At 38.9% G+C, this 23,874-nt stretch overlaps 2 protein-coding genes and 1 pseudogene across 4 annotated transcripts in view; 2 read left to right on the top strand and 1 right to left on the bottom strand.

The window, feature by feature from the left end:
- Positions 1-23,874, bottom strand: part of LOC136840613 (sedoheptulokinase-like) — a 104,814-nt gene that overhangs the window by 25,273 nt on the left and 55,667 nt on the right. For all 3 annotated transcript variants that reach the window (XM_067107317.1, XM_067107318.1, XM_067107319.1), the window contains exons 5-9: positions 18,493-18,610; positions 16,154-16,295; positions 3,363-3,460; positions 1,517-1,691; positions 1,171-1,366 (exon numbers count right to left, since the gene is read on the bottom strand). In XM_067107317.1, coding sequence (XP_066963418.1) covers positions 1,171-1,366; positions 1,517-1,691; positions 3,363-3,460; positions 16,154-16,295; positions 18,493-18,610 — 729 coding nt within the window. The remainder of the gene's footprint in view (positions 1-1,170; positions 1,367-1,516; positions 1,692-3,362; positions 3,461-16,153; positions 16,296-18,492; positions 18,611-23,874) is intronic.
- Positions 8,619-9,445, top strand: LOC136840614 (uncharacterized). Its single transcript, XM_067107320.1, has one exon. It carries the CDS (start codon positions 8,670-8,672, stop codon positions 9,426-9,428), a length of 759 nt encoding a protein of 252 aa, XP_066963421.1. The 5' UTR covers positions 8,619-8,669; the 3' UTR covers positions 9,429-9,445.
- LOC136840612 (uncharacterized) lies at positions 9,533-12,384 on the top strand (annotated as a pseudogene).

The following is a 23,874-nucleotide window of genomic DNA, read 5'->3' as shown; positions in this document are numbered from 1 at the left end:
TGTAGACTAAATGTTCCAGTTTGGACTGAATTTGACAAGTATATGTGGCAGCTACAGTCAAATTTGGACCTGCACAGAAAATTTTTAATTCTAAGTATGGATATATTTCACACATCAAAGTTTGCTAATACATATAAGTCAGACCATAAATAGATATGAGTGTAAAAATGAATATGAGAAATGAAAAATCTATTGCACTGATAAGCAATAAACTTGGGGAAAAAATCACATTTCATTAAAAACATAGGAACACCAGAACATGCCTATGATTCTCATTCTCATCAAAGTCAGTTAATAAAAAAGTTTACTGCAACACAGAGTACTATGATGGGGTGTAACATTAAGATATGTGTACTATTTTTAAATGATCAATAAAAGTGACCTAAAAGACGTACTACATGGTCATCAAAATGTATCAACTTTGGGCTATAATTCACATGTTTAATAAGTCATAATTAATGTTAGTGTTTAACATATACCCTGTACTATGAAAAAATATAGCATATTTACGAACTTTAAAAAAAACAAAAATAAAAATCAAGAGTGTAATAATAAGCAATAAACAAGCAAAAGTGCTGTCAATTTTTTTATAAAAATCTTACACTCACTATACATTACTGTCTTTTTCTCCTAGTATTTCAAGCTTTGTCAAATAAATAAAAAATATATATATGTAAGCACTTTGCTAGTGACAAGCAAGAGAATTGTCTGCTTATAACTGCTATACTGTAGTTGATTTGTGTTCTTTGTAAATTTGAATATTTTGGCAAATTTTTACAATTTTAATTTTGATATTTCCTGATACACGAGAAATCTGTACTAGTCTGGTGAAATTAGAATGAGAGTCAGAGTGGGTCACAGTTAATCTCAAGATGACATGAAAATAGCCAAGAAATGGGGTGGTCATCCTCCTGAATAGTTTGATTTATGACACTATCTGATGTGTAACATTTCTTCTATAAAATCAATAATGTATACAAAACCTTTCCCGTGAAGGCAGTTGAAATGGTTTTGAAATTAGTTCGTTTCCTGTAATTCAAGAACTCATATATACAGTATACTGAAATTCAAGATTAAAATGGAATACTGTAACTATAAGATAAAAATAATTAGTTTTTCAGTATGGTAAATTGTTAAAATTTCAAAATAACATGCTGATAATGCTCTTACCTATGTATGTTAGCAGTGACTCCCTTACAAAGAGCTCTTGTAACTTTGCCAAGTGACACATTCCCAAGATCAATGTTAGTTACAGTGGCTGTTCCTTCAGGTGCATGTCGTTCTCCAAAGAGTGTAGGATTAATGGTTAATGAAGACTCGCTCTGTGCCTCTTCTCCTAATGCTAGGATTCTTTGCCAAATCTTTGCTGTACATAGGATATTTTTTTTTAATCTACTGCTAATTTTGATAAATTTTTTATATAAGGTTCTGATATAACAAATATCCTTTAAGTTCTTACCACATCACTACCAACTAATATTGTGCATAAAAATCTCATAAATTCAAAGCAACTTACACTGAGGGACTTGGAAACCCAATTCTAAGCTCCACTGCTGCACAGTTCTGACAAACGTAGCAAGGACATTGCCACCATTTAGTGAAGCTGCCACTGCCAAGTATGAGCCATCAAAAAAGGGAAAATATTCCACAGTCTGTGGACATGCTGGAGGTTGTTCAGCTGGAGTGAAATTCTGAGAAAGACACAAACTCTTTTATGAATGAGTAGGAAAGACTTTTATTTAGTCTGTCAAAGAGCAGTAAATTAAAAAAAAAACAACCAATGTTTCAAAAACAAATGTAAAAAGAGTCATTATGCTAATACAGAGAGACTGAGAGAGATGGAGGTTGGTTTATATATAAAAAAATGGTATGCTTGCCATCCTATATAAAATATATGAGCAGCCATCTTTAAGGAGACTGCTATATATAGAAACTGTACCTAGGTCAACAGCCATCAGATGCATACATACTCTAATAAAAACAATGTGAAAGTGATTGTTCTGTGCATACTCATAGTGCCATTTTGTTTGTCAGAAAATGTACCTAAACTAACCTCTAACTGATAAGTGAGTACAGCGATTGTGACAGTTTCTGCTGTCAACCCAGCTCATTTTTTGTGCTGTAAACCTTTGAAAACTGAAAATGTGGGCAGGGAGGAAGAGAAATGGACAAAAATCATGGGCTTAAATTACAAAAATTAATTCACATTATCCATTCATTAACAAACCCACAACTTACAGCACTGAATCTTACTTTAGTAGGGGAGGATTTGAGCTGTCAAATTGTCAGACTGCTAAACCTAGATCTGGCTGGTGTAAGAGATTAAAAAAAAAGTTGAAGACCATATGTCCACCTCTGTAGATTGCTTGTGCACAATGCAAAGTGACTGCAAAAGATTGGAGCACTAGAACTATCTCCTATGGCTCTCTGAATATGTCCTACTTTTTCTAGGATATCAACTCTCATACTTGAATAACTCACCCTATATGAATGATACAGGATCTGATAATCCCAGAAAACTCACTCATAAGGATGATTAAGTCATGGGCAAAGAGGAAAGCATCATTGTGTATGTGAGTGCATGTGTCCATCATACAGCACACCCTCACAGGTGCAACCGGGAAAGGGTTGGCCACACGAATGTGTTCATTTGTTCAGTCACTGTCCACCCTTACAAGGCCATCCCAGAACGTGTTGGTTTTGTGTGTGTGTGTGTGTGTGTGTTCATTCCTCCACCTTCAAATGCTCAAACAGGAAAACTTTGGTCGTGTGTGTGTTAGTTTCTTCGCTGTCTGATACCCCTAGCATACTTAGTGGATTATCCTATCATGACAAAGAGGTCTTCCACTTGGGCGCACTCAGTCCACCATCTGATAACCCTATCATACTTACTGGACTTCCCACTAAGTAAAAAATAATTTTATTTTTATCAGACACTAGTGAGTCCACTAAGTAGTGAAATCTGCTAAGTAGAAGTCTGTTAAGTTGAGATATCACTGTATTAAGACACACTGCACTTATCCGAAAGACAAATGATTAAGAAAGCACATGAAAGTATATAAACTTGTTGTTCTTGACTAACACTAGTCAAGAATAACAAAAGTTCCACCCTTTAGAAGGGATACTCACAAGAACAATATCTGATCTTCTTTCAAGAAGGATTATACAGTAGTATAATTTACTTACCTGGCTATGCCCTGAGCTATAATGCAGAGGTAAAATAAGGGATTTTTCTACAGTATGAACTAATTCATTATAAGTATTAGTTCTACAAGTATTACAAAATTAGGATTTACATACTAATACACCACTTAACTGTGTATAAAAATATAATTAATTATACAGTATACTGCACAATTTACCTGAGGCATCCTGAAGCATAGCTGAGCTGATGTAGAAATATTGATAACAGCTTCACTGTTCTTTGAGAGTAAAGGAAGAACAGAACACTGAAGGTCACCTGCAATGAAAACACAGTAAAAGGAATTAAGAGTAAATGAAAATTATATGTAAAGCACATGAAAATGAGATTTTAAATGAGTTAAATGTTTCACAGGACATGAAACATTTAGAAAAGATAACTGCTCCTTGAGTAATCATACAGTCAATGCAATGCAAAGGAATGGAAGGGAGCTGACATTGACAGCTAGTAATATCATATGAGTATTATCCTCCTCAGCAAGAGAATGACCCCAATGACCTTACTTTCCACATACTTGGGAAATGACTTAAGGCCAGAAACACTGGCTACAGTTCTAGTAATTAATACCTGCTTCCTGTCTGCCTATGACCATGTGTCTGTTGCCTGTTAGCCAAGATGAACTCACTATCCTTAAGCTGAAGCATATGAAAAGAGGAAGATTTCTGGAACTCATAGAAATAAGAAGAATGCATATACTGGATATCTGAGAGGACTTCTGAAGGAGCAACAGGATGCACAACTGGGAGAACCACAACCAACCAATACCCAGAGTGAGACAACTGCAACGATCCCATCCTGTAGTGGGTGTGGGAAACCAGCTTCAATGTGGACAAGTGACCCAACAGATACTGCCAAAGTTTGGACAGAAGATTGGTCTGCTGCTGAAACTCTCAAATCACTGCAAGCAATCTTGAGACCCTGTCTTTTGGAGGATGAACACATCAATCTCCATTCCCAGATAAGTTGCCGTTCAGTACGAGACAAATCTGACTTCCTCCAACTAATCATCAGGCTCAGCTGTTGGCATGTCACACAGACATGTTAAATCTTCTTGGAGTCATGCTGCTGACTTGACTAAGATTATCCAGTTGTCCAGATACCTCTATATCCTTATGATGGACCAGTGCACCCATGCTGCTAATGGTGCCAAATTTTGAGTAAAGAGCAAAGAAGTTGCCAGGCAGCAACATAAAAGCATGGAACTGCAAGGTTGTAACCCTCTAAATAAAGCAAAAATACTTCATTGTTCAGTGCATTGTCACATGGAAGTAAGCATCCTGCAGGTCCAGAGATGAAAAAGCCTTCATTGCTAATGGACTGTCTCACTGAATCCACTGGCTCCATTTTGAAGGGAGTCTGCTCCTGGAACTTGTCCAGCTGGCTGAAGTCAATGATTAAGTACCGTTCTCCCATCACCTTCAGCAACTGAAAAAGATGGTTTTAGTATCACATCATTTCATCTGTTACCTCCTCACACCTCTGTTCCCACCTCATCTTTTAAGGTTTCAGACTTTGCTGAATTACCCCAACACATTACATAATATATTGGGTGTGAAATAAGATTTGGACTACACATGACTCTACCCCTATCTCTTGCTGTGAATTTCAAAATCCCTGGAGACTAGGCCCCACACATGGAATAATGTTATGAGTGTGGATGGATGACTGCTTCATTTATATTCTCATCCTCGGAGCAAAGATCTGGTTGAAGAATACTGTCCTCTTCTTGGCAAAAATAGTAACTGCTGCTTCCTGGAGGAAGCACACCTGGAAAAAGTGCGCTGCCATCTTCTCAAGAGAGTAATGGGTGTTCTGGAGTACCCTGGTCTATTTGCTGAGCAGGAGAAAGATGGGTGACTGTTCCTGGAAGGTGTAATGGAAAGTCCGGAAGTTGGAAACCTGAGTTCATCATAGTTATCCTAGTTGCATGGATCAATAAGTTTTCACTTAGGTCAGAGGATGAGAGAAACGGCATAAGCAAAAATGACAAAAATATAAGGAGGGCTGAAGTTCTCCAGGCAATACTCGCCATTTAGGATGACAAACAATTGGCATGATTTGAGAACTCTTAAACAGAACTAGTGAAGCCAGTGGTCATGCAAGTCCAAGATACTGGGAGTAGCTGTTTTGACAATCACATCCCTCCTAAGAGCCCATGCCTTCCATCCTAAGGAAATCATCAACTAAGACGTCTTAAACAACAGTAACAAGAGGTAAGTCAAATGTCCTGGACTGGGGCAATGAATCCTGAGGTTGCAGTTCTGCAGTGGAGTATTCCTCCCTTAGAAAATCTGGTCACTGTCACTTCCTCATCATCTGTCTCAAAATTCAACCCAATTGCCTAAGACTTGCACCTGGAAGAAGCAAGCCTTCTTCAAAGTGCCAGCAACTGCAGAAGGCCTGGGAGTAGATGGGCAAGAGTGCCTTGATATCTTGCCTTGGGGTCAAATGGACCACAGAGATTACCAGTGAAGGAATGCCTAACTGAACTGGGAGGTGCAAACAATTACAAACTTGCTTAACATCATGGCTGTAAATACCATAGTCTTGGATTTAAAAGGAAGATTTTATTACAACTAGTACTAAACTTGAGTGTTGAATAAACAGTTAGCTAGCAAACTATATTTTTCAAAATTCCTAACATATCAGTCCACTTTAATGCATCTGACTTGAATAACATTGCAACTCTTGAATACTGCCACAAAATACATAACTAACCCTTGTAATAAGTTATTTATCTGCTAAAGATCATTCACAATGAGCTGTTCTATATATGACTAGTAATCTGTATGTCAAAGTTTACTTCTTCAATCAGTATCTGGAGATATGCGGAAAATCTATTCAAATGACTGAGCAGATGAATTACACATGAATGCTTTTCTATAATTAAAAAGTTCCTTAATACTACTAGTATCATTATGATCTTATCAAATACATGGTCTAAATAATATGTTTATAACAACAACAACTTTATTAGTATAATTTTGTAGAAAAGGAAAAAAGTACACCAAATAGATATAGAAAATACATAAGGCATGTGGGTAGCCAAAACAAAGTGCATAATAAATGAAGACAAAACTCTCCTAGCTTGAAGAATCAACAGTAATCATAAGATAAAAGTTATTTAAACATGAACCAAAGATAACATTAATGTACAGTAAAAATTTATAAAAGATAAGGTCTGATAAATAGTGCTCTAAAATGCAACTGGTGCCTAGTTTAAAGCTAAAGTTGCAAAGACTTCCATCACCCAGTTTTCAGATGAACACTACATCCATAACCAGTTTCACTCACAATGACATGAGAGGAAAATGCCAAGATCACAGAAAAAGCGGCCAACAGCCATCTGATTCTCATGCAGCCAATTTTCTCAGGAGTCTCATCTGACTTCACTTCTCACCAAATGATAAAATTCATTCTTCCATTGTTATTTAATTTTCTGGGTATTCTAAAAATCTCTCATTTTGGATAATTCTAGTGCTTAAGATGTCAGTGCTAGCCACATTTATACAAATAATTTAGTAACATCATCAACCGTGGTTGTTCTTAGTACAGTAACTGATTGGTGTATACAATGAAGCATTATTTCTTTTGTAAGTTTCTTTATTCTTTCATCTATGCCAAGTCTAAAAAGACATTTTGTACCTTCTAGTCTGCTAAACTTTTGGCAGACTAAAAGCTTATTCCTACAAACCCCTATATGCTCTTACAGCTTAGGAAAATCAGCATACAGTCTGACATATCTGTTTTGTGATTACCCTACATGTTATTATCCCAGAAATTATGCAGCTTCACTTTTAACTCCAGTCTTTATCTAATTATTTTAATTCATCTACTCATGGTCATGGGTTTAGCAGATTCAACCACCATACCTAAAAAACAGGTCTGGTCCCGGCCACAACTGCTATATTCACACCCTTCCTAAAGATTGTCTTGCTTCGTGTCCTACCTGATTTCAACCATGACCACTTGTTCTTTACAAGTTTGTGAATCAACACACCAACTCTGATGCCCATTACTTTCCATGTGTAGCCATGCCCTTCTTTTCCTTTTTTTGCTCACTGATCAATTTGCCCTCTACTATACCAGGGTGCTGCCATGCCCAGCTCTTTCCTCCATTGCTCATGGTTTGGCCTGCCTCATCTGCTCTGGCCAGTGCTTTATCTGTGTGTTTCACTCCTTTACCAGGTATTTTGCTTCTATGTAGCACATCCACCCATTTCAAGCATTACTTGTGGTACAACCTACCCACTTGGTTCAAGTCACTGCTTTATGTGGCTGATTATTGCCTTGCCTTCAGCCTAACTTACTTGTTTGTTTCCTTCTGCTATCACTTGTCCAGCTGATGTAACTGTGGCGATAATGTAAAGCACTTGTTTTTGGCATATAAGAAAGAGAGGCTTGGTTTTCTTCAAACTCAGAGCTGTTGAGTAAAAGGATTTTCTCTGCTGCCCCTTATCATGTAGTGACTTTTCTTTTTCTGGGGACCATTCTTCCAGTTCTGTTGACGGATGCTGCGCTGACCAGATCTGCTTCTCCAGATGCTGGTACACCAGTTCAGACTGCTGTGCAGGGGATGAGGCTCCAAGATACTTGATACTGTAGTTGGTTCTACCACTAACATTTGCTCTTATCAGATTTCCTGACACCTGTTACCATTCAACATTTCTATCCTTACTTCATGAGGTATCTCTACAGAATAAATGGTTTTGTTTGGGAATTTTAAGCTCTTGCTGTTAAGTGAGGACTGAAATCATGTAGTCACAGATCATATCAAGTAGGCTTTCCATGAGACCAAAGGAATACTCGTCACTTTCCAATGTGGAGCCCTCTAGGTGCAATTTTCCTTATATTCATGGTAGGGATGTCAGGAGGAAGAACTAGTGTCTGCTTCATCCCACAGCAGGCATCTATAGGAGTATAGCAGTGACTGTCAGTCTCAAGAGTCACTGGAGCAGAGCACATACTCACTGCTTCCTGGTTTTGCTTGGTGTAAGTCACCAAGAGAAATGCTGTGACAGCTTCCCTCTTGATAAAGAAGATGGTGGTTCTTCAGCCCTTCTCAGTTTCTACTGATAAATGCTGGTTCCTTCCAGTCCCCTTTGCCAGGGATTACTGTATAATTATTGTTTGAAACTGTTAATTACTGTTTGGGTTTAATTGGATAGTTTGTGTATTAAGGTATTTCTGTTGTTGTGGGTTATTAAGGAAGAGGTGTAAATGACCAGTTATGACTAGTTGAGTTTGTATATTACTTGTTGTCGATTGTCAATGATTATTTAAGATGTTCTCTTGGAGAGTGGGAGTATGGGCAGTTAGTTGAAGTCAAGCCCTGTAGGAGATTATTACCTCTCCATCAAAGGATTGTTGTGTGTCTGTATCCATTATATATATATTTTTTTTAAGTAAAGAAGAAGAGAGAAAACCAAGTCTGCGTTTCTTTGCTGCTTCAAGCTATCTAGGCAGTATGGAGAGTAACTTCGACTTGAAACTGATCCCTGAGTATGATGGCAGAAACGCACAATCTGTTATGGAGTGGCTGGAGAAGTTGGAGTTGGTTTGCAAGCTTCGGAAAGTTGATGACGTGGCCAGTGTGATTCCTCTGCGGCTTACAGGTGGTGCCTTTGCAGTGTACTTACAGTTACCCACAGCAGATAGGAAGGAGGTTGACAAGGTGAAAGAAGCAGTGTTGGCTGCGTTTGCTGTTGATCCCTATGTAGCCTATGAACAGTTTGTCAGTAGGAAGTTGCACAGTGGAGAGGCACCGGATGTCTACTTAGCTGAGCTACGTCGACTCGGATCCCTGTTTGGAGGAATTTCTGAAAAAGCTCTTGCATGTGCTTTTGTAGCTGGACTTCCAGAGAGAGTTCGTCAGCTGCTGAGAGCCGGGTCTCGCATGGAGGCCCTCGATCTGGAACAGATTTTGGCTCGGGCACGGGTGGTTCTAAAGGATGACCTTCCCTCTGTTTCAGTGGAAACATGTTTTGGCGCCACAGGAAGCTTGGGTTCTGTGCCAGTAGAAACAACAGTTCAGAAATGTCTTGTATGCCTTGGACCAAATCACTTTGCCAGGGACTGTCTTGCTCGCAACCGAGTAAATGGTCGATTTCGGAGAAGGGTAAAGTGTTATCGGTGTGGTGGAATGGGGCACATTGCGTCAGCTTGTCCGGGAAACGAGCAAGGAGAGGAGGCATCAGCGCCAGCCTCCTCTCCCCAAACCCACTGAGTAAGGTGCTGCCAAGTACTGTTTTGAGTGTAGAGGGTCTTCCATGTTGCGTGTTAGTAGACACTGGGTGTTCTCAAAGCATCGCTCATGTTTCATGCTGTAAGGCATGGAACAAGTGCGCAGTTAGCATGGTAACTGTGAGTGGGCAAGAATGGGTGTGTGAAGGAATGGGCGCTGTGCACTTGCAGCTCAGTAATGGAGCTACTGCCAGCATTTCTGTGTGTATAACTACTCTAATGCCACTCGGTTTTAAATTTCTTCTCGGCATGGATGGTGTGAGGGCTCTAGGAGGAGTCACTGTCGATACCCAGGGTGGTGTACGATTTGGAATGGAAGATTCTCTTTTTTCTGCAGCTGCTGATGTGATGGTGGGGGTGGATGAGCGTGATTTTAGTGCAATTTATGATCCTTTGATTAAATGTTGGACAGCTACATGGAAATGGTCTGAAGGCAAGGAGCCTGGCATCCTGGAGAATGGAGTAAAGGCATATTCTGTACCTCAGGAGGCAAAGGACCTGTATGAATCAGAACTACAAAGATGGGTGAGTGATGGTTGGCTGCTTCCTTATGATGAGAATAAATATGGACCAGCTAAGGGGCTTACTCCCCTCATGGCTGTTGTACAGCAAAATAAAAAGAAGGTGCGGCCTGTACTGGACTTCAGAGAACTGAATACGTACATTGATGCATTTACAGCAGACTCGGATGTGTGTTCAGACAAACTACGTGAGTGGCACAGGCAAGGAGTGAATCTGTAGTGGACTTGGCTACAGCTTACCTGCAGATAAGAATCCATGAGTCTCTGTGGCCATACCAGACTGTATATTTCAAAGGCCAGAGGTATTGCCTGACTCGACTGGGGTTTGGCTTGAATATTGCTCCAATGGTAATGAAGTCTGTTTTAAACTGTGTTCTTCTTCAGGACCCAATTGTAAGAAAAGGAACATCAGCTTATATTGATGACATCTTGGTGAATGAAGATATTGTTAAGGCCAGCCGTGTAGAGGAGCATCTCAGAAATTTTGGGCTAGTAAGTAAGCCACACCAAAGACTTGCTGAAGGGGCTCGAGCATTGGGCCTGAGAGTTTGGGGGGAGCAGGAGAGTCTTTTTTGGAAGAGGAACAATGACCTGGGCGATGCACCAAGACAACTGACTCGGCGAGCAGTGTTCTCATACTGTGGTAGACTGTTAGGCCATTACCCTGTTTGTGGATGGCTAAGAGTGGCGGTAGCATTCATCAAGAGAAGAGTCAATAAAGTCACTGAAGGATGGGATGACGTCATTAATGATGATTACATCAAAATGTGTTTACAGGAACTTCTGGAGAAGGTTAAGAAGGATGACCCTGTGAGAGGACAGTGGAATGTCACCGGTGACAAATTCAAGATCTGGGTGGATGCTAGTTCTCTTGCACTTGGTGTTGCAGTGGAAGCAAATGGTTCCATTGTGGAAGATGCCAGCTGGCTGTGGAAAGACGACTCTGGCCAGATCAATATGGCTGAGCTAGATGCAGTCATTAAAGGACTGAATCTTGCACTGGCTTGGAAGATACAAAAGGTGGAATTAATGACTGACTCATCTACTGTGCATAGATGGATTTCAGATGGACTTTTAGGAAAAAGCAGATTGAAGACTAAGGCTGCAAGTGAAATGCTCATCAGAAGAAGACTAGGAATAGTCTTGTCATTGATAGAAGAGTGTGACCTCCAGCTGTCTATTACACTTGTGTCTTCTGCCAATAATAAAGCTGACAGTTTGACACGTGTACCTCAGCGCTGGCTGAGGGACCTTGGTTCATGTCACCAAGTTGCAAAACTTGTGTGTGCTTCTGTTGTCCCTGCCATCAGTGATGGAATTAAGGAGATCCATCATGCTGCCGGTCACCCAGGTGTGAGAAGGACTCTCTATTTTGTAAAGAAAGTCCATCCAGGAGTTACCAGGCGGCAAGTACAAGCTGTTGTCAAATGCTGTGAGGCATGCCAGGCAATAGACCTGGCCCCAGTGAAGTGGCAGAAGGGTAGTCTGGAAGTGGATAGAGTGTGGCAGAGAGTTGGTATGGATATTACTCACTATGATGGATGGCGTATCTTACTCTCATTGATTGCGGACCATCTCGATTTGCCATCTGGCGTCGGCTCCGTTTTCAGACCAGTGAGAGCATCATCGGACAACTTGAGACAGTGTTCTATGAACGAGGAGCGCCGGAGGAACTGTTAACAGACAATGACACTGCTTTTCGCAGCAAACTATTTGCTGACTTTGCAAAAAAAATGGTGCGTGCATCTTAATTTTAGATGTGCTTATGTTCCATCAGGAAATGGTATAGCTGAGAGATGCCATCGAACTGTTAAAGTCATTGCTGCAAGGAAAGGCTGTAGCATTGCAGAGGCTGTATATCTGTATAATTTGATGCCTCGTGATGACTGCGACTCAACGACTGCCCCTGTCAGTATGCTGTATTCTTACCCTGTGAGGATCCGAGGAGTGGATCCATGCACAATGAACAAAGTGGCAGTGAGTGACCCCTACAAAGCAGGTGATGAGGTGTGGGTAAAACCATCCAACATGCGATGCAATATGCAATTTGAAAGAGGCAAGGTTACGGGAGTTTTGTCAGAACAAGCTGTTGAAGTCAATGGAGTTCCACGCCATGTTAGAGATCTTCGTTCGTGTTCTTCACAAGAATTAATATTGAGTGAGGAAACTACTAATGCTGAGGATGAGGAGCTTCTTATACAGCTTCCTGTTCATGAAGATGAGGGGGAAGAGGAAGATTCAGGTACTGTTGTTGAGTGCAACGCGATTCCAAGACGTTCAACAAGAGTTAGAAAAGCTAGAGTTTGTAATATATGTGAATGTAATTCAGGGGGGAGTGTATAATTATTGTTTGAAACTGTTAATTACTGTTTGGGTTTAATTGGACAGTTTGTGTATTAAGGTATTTGTGTTGTTGTGGGTTATTAAGGAAGAGGTGTAAATGACCAGTTATGACTAGTTGAGTTTGTATATTACTTGTGGTCGATTGTCAATGATTATTTAAAAAGATGTTCTTTTGGAGAGTGGGGAGTATGGGCAGTTAGTTGAAGTCAAGCCCTGTAGGAGATTATTACCTCTCCATCAAAGGATTGTTGTGTGTCTGTATCCATTATATATATATTATTTTTTTTAAGTAAAGAAGAAGAGAAAAAACCAAGTCTGTGTTTCTTTGCTGCTTCAATTACATTTTTTCATGAGCTACAATTTCATGGAAGACTCTCCAAGTCGAATGAATTCCTCAACACCCTTTATAGAATGGTTTTTTCATCCAATAAAAAATTAATCCTGGCTTTGCAGTGTCAAGTGTTTTTGAATTCATCAACAGAAAAGGTGCATGGATTTGTAAAAGCCTTGTTTTACATAGAGAGTCTCTTCTGTTGAAGTAAGGAACAATTCAGTTCAACAACTCCCCTCCAAGCTCTTTGGTGGCCAATGATGATTCGAATATGTCCTGCCTCAAAAACTTTGTTTTCTTCCTTAACTGACTGAATGAATCTGTAGCTGAGTCAGTTAACAGATGGCTCTCTCTCAACTACACCAAAGAGTGCTATGCCTGTTTCTACAGCTGAGTTTCTGAATTTCCTACAGTGACTTATTCTTTCACTGACCGCACCTGCTTTAACGTTTTTCTGGTACAGTTCATCCTTGCAGAAGCAAGTAGCCTGGAGGATCTGCAGGGTGCTATTCCCTGAATTGTTACTGTCAACTTTAAATCTTCCCTCAATAGTCTCACAAACAACCAGCTACAGTACTTGCTTTTCTAAAGGTCTTAGACATCCTTCATCATCATGCTTGGAGGTACCCAGCAAAGAAGGGATCTTGCAATATTGCAACTGGCAGCCTATGTCACATCAGGCAGAGCTGATTCAGTTGTTGCTGTAGTGGAAGGAGAATCATCCCAGCAGGTGCTTCTATTTTTTTACAAACTTCCTTCCTCCTCTCCTCAGAAGATGGATTGGTGAGACTCACACAATATCTGGCAATCAGACATGCCAGGGATTGTAATTTGTTTCCTACTTTGCATAAAGATCTACATGAAAGAAAACCAAGACCTTTCTCCTTATCTTTGCCCTCTCTTCCTTGCCCTCCATCTTCTAAGAGGTACAAGGCCATTTGCTTTACCCAGGAAGAGCAATGAGGCTGACCTAAGGAGGCCAATTTACTTCAGAGAGAATGCCTCCCTATAGCACTTTCCACGGATGTACAAGGAAGAAATATTTGTTTTGAACTCATTTTGGCTGTACTTTAATATCATGGGGACCACAGCACAGCAGTTTCAAAGTGTGATTCACCAGTTCTGTGCAATTTCTACTCCTAACTTCTTACAATCATCAGACTTTTACTCTGATACAAACAGCAATAGCAAGCCATGTTACAGGGTACTGGCAGAAATGATATTGTGACCATTTATTCATGATGCTATCAAGAGGCGTAACACAATTTCCTAATATTTTGAAATTACCGGTAAGTCTTCTGCTTTTCAAATCCTATATCATTCTTACATGTACAAGTCCCCTGCTTTACATTCCATGGTTTTGGGCTAACCATTTAACACACAATTAAGCCACTAAGGAGCTTGTTCTCCATTTATTAAACATCCAAAGTTCTCCACTAAGCTATACTACAACACTAGAACAAAACTGTGCATCTTGGCCTCACACCTGATTTATAACCTGTATGCATATGATTGATGGAAAGTGTGATGAAACAAACCACATTTTCATAACACAAAATCATTGTTCTTACAAATCAATTAATCATATAAAGTGCCCTTCTCCCAACCTGTCAAATCTCCCAACTTTGCATAAAGTTTCCACACATGGTTGTTAATACACAGCTGAGCATTCATACGGAACATATAATAAAATCACCTTCCACTTCTTATCTAACAGATCAAAGACAGGTGATCTTGGGAACATCACAGACCTAGATGTGGGCAGACAGTATATCAGTTTTAGCTTTGTATGAAAGAATTTATGCCATGAAAATATAGTTTTGTTGAAACAGTACATTCAAATGAAGTCTTTGGCCTTCATAAGTACTTTAACATCTGTACAGTTTCCAGTTTACATTCCTACCTTATGTAACTAGATTTTACAGCAAAGAAGATGCAGCTTAATATTATGATGCCTGCAGTTCCCTAATTTCTTTGGGACATTTTCTTCATATCTAACCAAGGTACACAGAACAAATAGAACAGTGCTTCTTTCTTCATTAGTTATACAATTTCAAGCCTAATTAATAAGTATATATGGTATTCTCTTGAATAAACCTTCAATGTTTCCTTCATCATAAATGCTAATGCATATCAGAAAATGGTAAAAAATGGAGAAGACTGCCTTTCAAGAAAACATAAATACCTTCATACTATGCATTTACAAATCATTTCTAAGAGCAGCACTGTACTGTATAGCCACTTACTGATCAGTTCTGATTTTTTATGGATTGGGTTATTCAGCATCCCCTTTGCACTTTTGTAAATCCAGGAATGAAACTCAAATAAGGCAGCAGTGTTTCACTCATTGCAAGAGAGGTAAGTGATTGTCAATACTTGAATCTGAGAACAAATGGTCACTCAGGCTAGTTAAAGGTAAGAATGCTAGTATTGTGTACAGCAATTTTCTAGTTAATAGTAAATCAATTGGAAACACTTCCAATTTGTGTCCACATGTTCAAGCATAAGTTTTGCACTTGGAAGTTGCCTGGTATTTGTAAAGATTACCACTTTTCTGTGATGTAATATACATTTTTTTAAATTTATAAATCGAGTAAATCCTAGCCCCTCTATTCCATGCAACGCTTTGAGATTTGGATTTAGCAAGCCAAAACATGGGTTATAGGATAACAAGAAGTTCATTAGACCATACATAAGAACTGGCAAAAAAGTAAAATGGGAGATGAAGAAAATGTATAAAAGAAGAAATTTCACAAACAAATGATAACTTAAAAGGCAAATCTAAATGTATAATAAACTAAACAAGACCTACGTTTACTTACGCATATGTCGATAACTGAGGCAATGCTGAAATTATCATTCACCAGTGATATAGCAATTCACTTTAATAGGATGACCTTCATAACTTTCATACATCCTTTCAGTCAATATAGCATTAAATTATTTAAAAGAACTGTACTATAAAACTACTTGCGCTGTAACATCTTCTCTACCAACACCAGTACTGAATCCTGAAAAACCATTTAAAACTTACATTCAAACATGGCAAAGCCCAAAGAGATTCTAGAACCTGTTAACATCTTATATATTTCAAGCAACAATTCAAGATTTTTGGACATACAGTTGTTGCGGTACTAGGTGTGTGCTCTATAGGTAATTTGCTTTGCATTTTCTGTCCTCTAGCAAAACTTCTTTTTGAAAAAATATAAATTTTAAGGTACTGTATAGCAGAACACTGGCTGACAATGAGGACTGAAAAGCAAATACTGTACAGTAATTGTTATGATAACTGCTTCAATAAAGCCATCTCAAAACATCAATCAAGAGTGATAAAATAATAATATTTTCTCAAAAAAAATACAGAATAAAGTCAAGCACTAGTTATGACTTATCAAAGAAAAATGCAATCATGAAACTTAAGAAATTTAGATATGTGCTTACAGCTAATTGCAAATGACTGCAATTTATTTAATGATTGCATAAAAAAGACCTCTAAAATTCTAGGGCACTTACCTAGGGAAGCCAGGACAGGAGTATTTGCAGGAATGCCATACCAAGCACTTGGAAGCCTTCCAGCTTCTTCACCAGAATCCACCACTTTTGGCAAGAAATTGGGTGGCAAGCCTGCTTCTTGGAGTAAGTCATGGTTCCAGTCCTAAAAGGAGTAAAACGGGAAAATATATCCACAATTACCAACATTTTAAACAAAATTCAAACAAAATTTCCTAGTAAAGTTCCACGTAACCCAATTTTTATCCTCCATAAAAGCAAATATAATGCCATAGTTTACGTCTGTGAGAATAATCTCATCAGTCTTGGCTCTCTTCATGGAAAGAATTTAAACACAATAAGATGACATTCACCAGATTACAGATTGCTGTGATACAATTCAAGTTAAAATAAGCTGAAAAAAAAAGACTTCTCCCCATATTCTTGAGAATAAAATATTTATATATTATGGAAATTTTTTTTATTGAAGTATTTAAACTACTTTAGCCTAAGTTCCAACATTCACAGTAATGGCAGGAATAAATAACAAAAAAATTGTAAAAAACAGGAAATGCTCATCTTTGCTTCATGCAAGCTAGGTGGTTACGACACTGTGATGAAAACCTGATTTCAAATAGGATTTGACAAATATTCTCAGCATTGAACATGTCACAACCTTTCTAAATCTAAATGTAAAATTAGGTCATCCAAGTTGTTATCTAGCCTCATTCCAAGCCATCCTATGTGGGACTGCTATATACAATGCAGCACCTTATGTGGGTGATCTTTAACTCCTTCAAAAACAAAAACTTTAATTAATATTCCTTCTCTTTATCTAAAAAGATAAGCTTTGAAGTTTATTTTCTGACAAGTTTACATATTTTTTAATTTCCAAAAAGTAAGTTTTTGCCTTTAGCAAACATCACTTACTTACTGTAGGCCCACCTCTCTCTCTCTCTCTCTCTCTCTCTCTCTCTCTCTCTCTCTCTCTCTCTCTCTCTCTCTCTCTCTCTCTCTCTCTCTCTCTCTCTCTCATACATTATTTTTACAGAAATATACTTAATGCAATGCAGTACTATACTGTGCTAATACAATAAAGCAATGTAGTGATACAAATTTTTCAGTATCAGTGTGTGTTCAGCAGGGTATACACACGTATGCACTGCATTAGGATAAACTACACATAAACGTATGCACTGCGTTAGGATAAACTTCACATAAAGTATTTGCTCTCTCTTTCTCTCTCTCTCTCTTACTTTATGAGTTTTCCATACAGTACAGTATATTACATATCTTCTAAGCTTAAGGAATTAATTTTGCAGGTATACCATACATCTGAAATTTAATGAAAAGTAAATCAATATTTTAAACTGAATAATTACAAAATACTGCTTAGGTTATGCTATCAAGTACTTTATAAGGAATTGCACTACACTATTAGCTAAGCAAGTTGGCATCAGGGTGCCGACTTGCATAGATATCAAGCTGTCTATATTGCTTAGCAACTTTCGGTACTTAATGCAGGGGCAAAGCCCCTAGCTGTCCATTAAGTTGAGGCACCACAATACTTTTTTTTCTTTGCTATACTTCCAGTCATCATAAGCTTTGTTTTGTTTGTGTTGGCTTTCAAAGCTCCATCTCCACTCCATTCTTCATTATTTTAGACACCTCACTAACCTCTTCCTCCAATTCTAATGTTAATACTGGATCATCTGCATACAACAACACCCCTGCTTCTCTTACTGCAATTGTTTGTGGCTTTCTCTATTTCTGTAACACTGAATCATCTGCATGCAACAACCCCCCTGCTTCTCTTACTGCAATTGTTTGTGGCTTCCTCTATTTCTGTAATACTGAATCATCTGCATACAACAACCCCCCTGCTTCTCTTACTGCAATTGTCTGTGGCTTTCTCTATTTCTGCTACAACCTATGGAAGGACTCAACACTAGTGATCCATGGTCATCTATGTCCTTATCAATTTTTAAATTTTTGCATAAATTACTTATTTTCTGTACCTGGTGGTGGTGTTCTGTAAATTTCTGGATGCCATAACTTAAATTTTAACAAAGGGAGGAGTGATGATGCTGGTGTGAAGAAGAAAAAAGAACAATATGCCTTAGACGAGAAATTCTCCTGCAGGTGTACTAGTAGACTTATGAATAAAGCCATGGAATCTGATCTCATACTTACATCCCTAGTACTTACTTGTTCACCTTCCTGGTCGGTTAGCTTATGTACAAATGCAACAACAGTGCCTCTGATTTTTTTTTCTGAGAAGCCAATGAATGATTAAACATATAGTTATAAACAGTAAGCATCTATTCATGAAAGGTCAAGGCAGTATACAGTATTTTACATACTTTAGTAGCTGTATTCATGAATCCCCATGCTGCAGCATTTTGCACTGACATTACAGGGTGGTTCAAACTGCACAACATACAGACAAAGAAGTCATGGATTGTTCCCGCTCTATCATACCTGCAAATAAAAAATACATTAACAATAAACTGAACTAATAACAAACCTCTAGATCATTCAGTTTGAAGCATACGCAAGTATAATATTCTAAAGCATTAAAATTTCATAACAAAAAGTACTATGATTTTATTACATGAAACAGGGTTTTTGTACAATCCAGTTAATTATAAGTTGCCTTGTTTCCATGGATGAAGAAATCACTGTCATGGTAACCTGACCCAAGGAAGAAACAGAAGCCTTTACTAGACATGCTTAGCCTTGTGTAAGATGCCCACTTCCCACTTTTTGGGTGCCAAAATATCAGTCACCTTGCAGGAAACAAAAAGGCAATCACTTTCATTAATAGGTTTGTATAGAATGTCCTCAAGACAAGGCATACGGGCAGGCTCCGGGACTGGCACTTTAAGAACTGGATGAGTTGTAGCAGTAGGAGGAACAGGAGGTGGAAAAACAGCATCGTAGTTTCCAATGTAGAAAAAGTAAAAATAATTGGCAAGAACTCTCCTTGCAAAGGTTGTAATCTACGTAACAGAGCCAAAGGTCAACCAGATCTATTCATGAATGATACCCAACATGAAAAAAAAACTTGTTGCCAAAGTTAAGCAGGGAAAGCAGGGCACATATATTTTCCTTTTATTTAAGAGTATCCTTCAGCACAAAACGGAATTGGTCGTTGAAAACCTGGTACTGTAGGTGCAGAATGGGGGTGAGTGGGGTAGTATCCTTCACTCACTGACCATCTCACCTTTTCCTTCAGCTTCCAGGACAGAACAGGGCAATTGAGGCAGGTTTAAGTATATAAATGGCTCTGGTTTATAAACCTACTCAAAATTTTTTATCTGTTCCTACAGAAATACAAAGCATTGCTTTTATATAGGAGACTTACTCCTAAGGAGGGAGGTCAGTCCCCTTAACTGACTTTGAGGATCACCAAGAAATTGTCATGCTCCCAGTTGCCTTGCAAACAGGGGATGTCATAACTCCTGTAACCTACTACACGTCTGGGGAAATGGTTGGCCAGAGAAGTAAGGCCCTTGGCCCAAGCATCCCCAAATGCTAGAAGGGAATTCACATCAGGAAAATATTCAGAGAACCATGACATCACCCATAAGAGACTTCATATCAGAAGATAGTTTAGTTCTGGCTATTACCAAGAACTAACAGTAGAACTCCGGTTCTCCACTGTATCAGAACTCGACAAACAGATTTCAGTGCGAAATTTTGAGTAAATTTTGCTTTGGAGCTCAACAAAAAACCAGAATACGACCTGATAAACGTGATTTTTGTAAACAAAGTGTTTCTTGTTTCAGTCACTTGGCGCTAGTTGGCATTGTTCCCACACATTGTTTAAACCCCACTCAGCTGTGCTTCGAGTGTTTCGTGGCTTTTTGTACTGTATTTTAAAGCACAAAGAGGCAATAAAAAGTATTAGTGTTGCCAAGGGGGTTATGAGTTTGTCATGAGTTTGACAAAACAGAAGCCTCCCATGATATATGAAATAGAGAAATTATTGTTAGTATGGATAAACAAAAAACATGTTACTGGTGACAGTGTTCAGAGGCAGTACTGTACCTTATTTGCCGTTGTAGAAGACCCACCCTCGCATAAGACGCACCCATATTTTACAAGAATATTTTGTGGAAAAAAACAACTTTAGTATCATAACATTTATTGAAAGATAATTTAAATTGATTTTATTGGGAAAAAGTGTATGATTCTGTGCATTAAATACAATACATGTGCACAATCCTTTATCCAAAACTCTAAAAAGTGAAAAGGTCTAAAAACTGAAAACATTTTGAGAGCAGAGTATCAATTTATAAGGCTGGCGTTTTGGCATGCTAACAGCTGACCTGAGTCATTTGGGTGTGTGCTGCTGCTCAAAATATTTTTCTTACAAAATCCCAAGAAATGACTTTGGAAAATCCTAAGATTAACAAAAAATCCCAAGATAATAAAATAATTGTACCTCTGCCAAGCGTTAGAGTCCTAAATAATCTCTCTCTCTCTCTCTCTCTCTCTCTCTCTCTCTCTCTCTCTCTCTCTCTCTCTCTCTCTCTCTCTCTCTCTCTCATGAAAAGATACTAAGATACTGCTAATTTGAGTTCCTGGACCATCCTTAGATTTACGACTGCAAACTGATGATGATGTTAGTAACAATAAAGAACAACCCCCTCTCCAAGACCGATATGATGAGATGTATTTTATTGTCTTACTTATCAATAAAATTTACAAGTTGAATTATAATTATTTTGATCATAGATATTTTTGCATTTTACAGAATGTTTTTGTTGAAAAAATGTGTTAGTACACATATGGTCTTCAGCAGTATAAGAAAGCCACAAATGTACATATGGTACATCGACGACACCTTCATCAGTTCTGAGACAAGAGAAGAAATAGAGAGCCTGAGACATGCCTTCCACCCCCACACCTGTCTCAACTTCACAACTGAATACAGCCATAACCGCCACCTCTCCTTCCTTGACATCCTCATCGAACACTGGGAGTAACGCTTCATCACGAAGCTATACATGAAATCTACAAACCTGGGCATGTGTCTGAACAGAGAGAGTAAGTACCCTGAGAGATATAAGCTATCCATCATCAGCGCCTTCGTCAAAAGAACTCTCTTGCACTGCTCTTCTTGGACTGACACCCAAGGAGAGCTGGAACGTGTTGCCCAGATCTTCATCGATGACAGACATACAAATTGGGATGTAGACAAGTGCATTAGAGGAGCCACAGATAGATGGTGCCATCAGGAACCTTGCCCCAACACCTCTGATGACATGGGAAATGTTTTGAAACCAGATACTCATTAAATGAGTGAGTATAGTACAAAAACATGCTAACATCTTCATGAGAACTGTTTGACAGAGGTAAGCTCAGATATTTGTCAATCTAGCCATAAACCTGCCTATTATGTTGCATCTTCAGTGACTCAGAGAATACAACTTTAATTTTTATAATACAGGTAAATCCTTTTTAATTAAAGAACCAAAAGTAATAATAATTTTGGATCATACAGGGACCCTGCCACTCCTCACTGAACATCCCCGAACACACCCTCCATGTCCTTCTGGAGATATGTACCAAAAAGGCTCCTTTCTCTACCCACAGAGGCCATATGTAAACCCAAATTGATGGCATGGTAATGGGTTCTCCCCTTAGAGTCCTCTTCGCAAATCTTTATATGGGTACCGACGAGAAGAGGGTCTTCAGCAGTACAGAATAAGAGAGCCACAAATGTACGTACAGTACACTGACGACACCTTTGTCAGCACCGAGACAATAGACGAAATAGAGAGCCTGAGATATGCCTTCCACACCCACAGCTGTCTCAACTTCACAATTCAATATAGCCACAATCACTGCCTCTCCTTCCTTGATGTCCTCGTTGAGGAACGGGAGTAATGCTTCATCACGAAGATGTACATGAAACCTATGAACCTGGGCATGTGTCTGAATAGAGAGAGTGAGTGCCCCGAGAGATATAAGTTATCCATCATTAGGGCCTTCATCAGAAGACCTCTCTCGCACTACTCCTCTTGGACTGACACCCAATGAGAGCTGGAACGTGTTGCCCAGATCCTCATCAACAAGAGACAAAGAAATCGGGATGTGGACAAATGCATTAGAGAAGTGGATAGATGGTACCATCAGGAACCTTTCCCTAACACCTCTGATGACACCAAGCTTTTCTACAGGGGAAAATTCCATAAAGGATATGGGGAAGATGAACACGCCCTCAGGACCATCACTGAAGGCAACATCTGCCCATCCGATCCCAAGAAGATTAAACTCATCATATTCTACAGGAGTAAGAAGACCAGCAGCCTGGTGATGAGAAATAACCCGGCCCCCTTAAGCAGGATCCCTTGAAGAGAAGCAATGTGGTCTATTGATACAAATGCCCCACCTGAGAGTGCCTCGGTTCTTACATTCGGTATGACTACCACGCACTTCTCCAAGAGGATCTCCTGTCATGCCCACGAGGGTGCCATTTTTAATCACACCAGGACTGCCCATAACCTGAGAATAAAAAGATATGACATTCGCCCTACGAGAGATAATAGATCAAAAGACTGATCATCACTGCCTACGCCTTCTGGAAGCCCTACACATCAGGAGAGAGGAGCCTGGTCTCAATACCACACAGGAGACCTTCCTCCTCCCGACGTCAGTGTGAAGAGTGGCACCCACCAGCACTCTGGATGAGCGAATGAATCAGGAGCATCCATCTGCGAGCAGCAATTGCCGTAATTCTATGTTCATGTACTCCAGCGCTCTCATGCAAGAGTGCATGCAACATCATTGCACGAGAGTAGGCTCTACCCAAGGAGAATCACCCCAGGCAGCCAATGAGAATTCAACTACCTAAGAGCTTGCTATAAAACCACACGCACCCTGTCTCCAGATTCATCTCAACCGTCCGAAAGATGACCAATGGGCTAGATGAAACATGTTGACAAAAGAACTGCAGAAAAAGTACCAAGAAAACACAGAAAAAGTACCAAGAAAACCCAGACTCCACCTACTGGTAAAAACGACATCCAAGATAAGACACCACTGAACTCTGCGGATTTACAACACCAGATTTCAGTAACCCGATCTTTTTAGAATAAAATTTTGCTCTAGAAATGCTGTTTAAATCCACCAAAATAAGAACATTGGCCAATTACTGACCAATATTGACGTGCAAGAAAGGCGAATTATAAGAAAAATGTTAAAAATGCTAATAATAATAATAATAATAATAATTAATAATAATAATTACATATTACTGCATGATGGTCTTTATACAGTAGTTGGGCTGGGTTCTCGTTTTCAGCCTTCAGATTCGGGATAAAAATGATCCTACTACATACATCAACTATGCATATAAGCTCAGGAACTACATTTTTTAGTCATTTTTGGGAATAGAGTGGTTCCATTTGCCGTCAAATACAGTTATAGTTGTCAATCTAAAGGAAACTAAACTGTTAACAAGAAATTGGGATTAATCATAGATACACACACTGTATCTATGGCAGAATAATAATAAATGATCTGTAATGTACAATATACAGTAATTTTATTCTAAAGTTTCCTGACTGGCTATTGATTTAATATGTAACATTGTATATTTCAATGTTCAACGGCAACTCAGTTTCTTAAAAGATGGGGATTCATTATACTATGTATTGGTTTATTGTGTACAAAACTATAAACAAATTATAAACTGAGTGATATAAGAAAAATTAATTACATAAAACCTTCCA

Source organism: Macrobrachium rosenbergii, chromosome 8, assembly GCF_040412425.1.
Source record: "Macrobrachium rosenbergii isolate ZJJX-2024 chromosome 8, ASM4041242v1, whole genome shotgun sequence".
NCBI classification, from domain to species: domain Eukaryota; kingdom Metazoa; phylum Arthropoda; class Malacostraca; order Decapoda; family Palaemonidae; genus Macrobrachium; species Macrobrachium rosenbergii.
The sequence above is the reverse complement of the archived record's forward strand: the minus strand, read 5'-3'. Positions and strand labels throughout refer to the sequence as shown.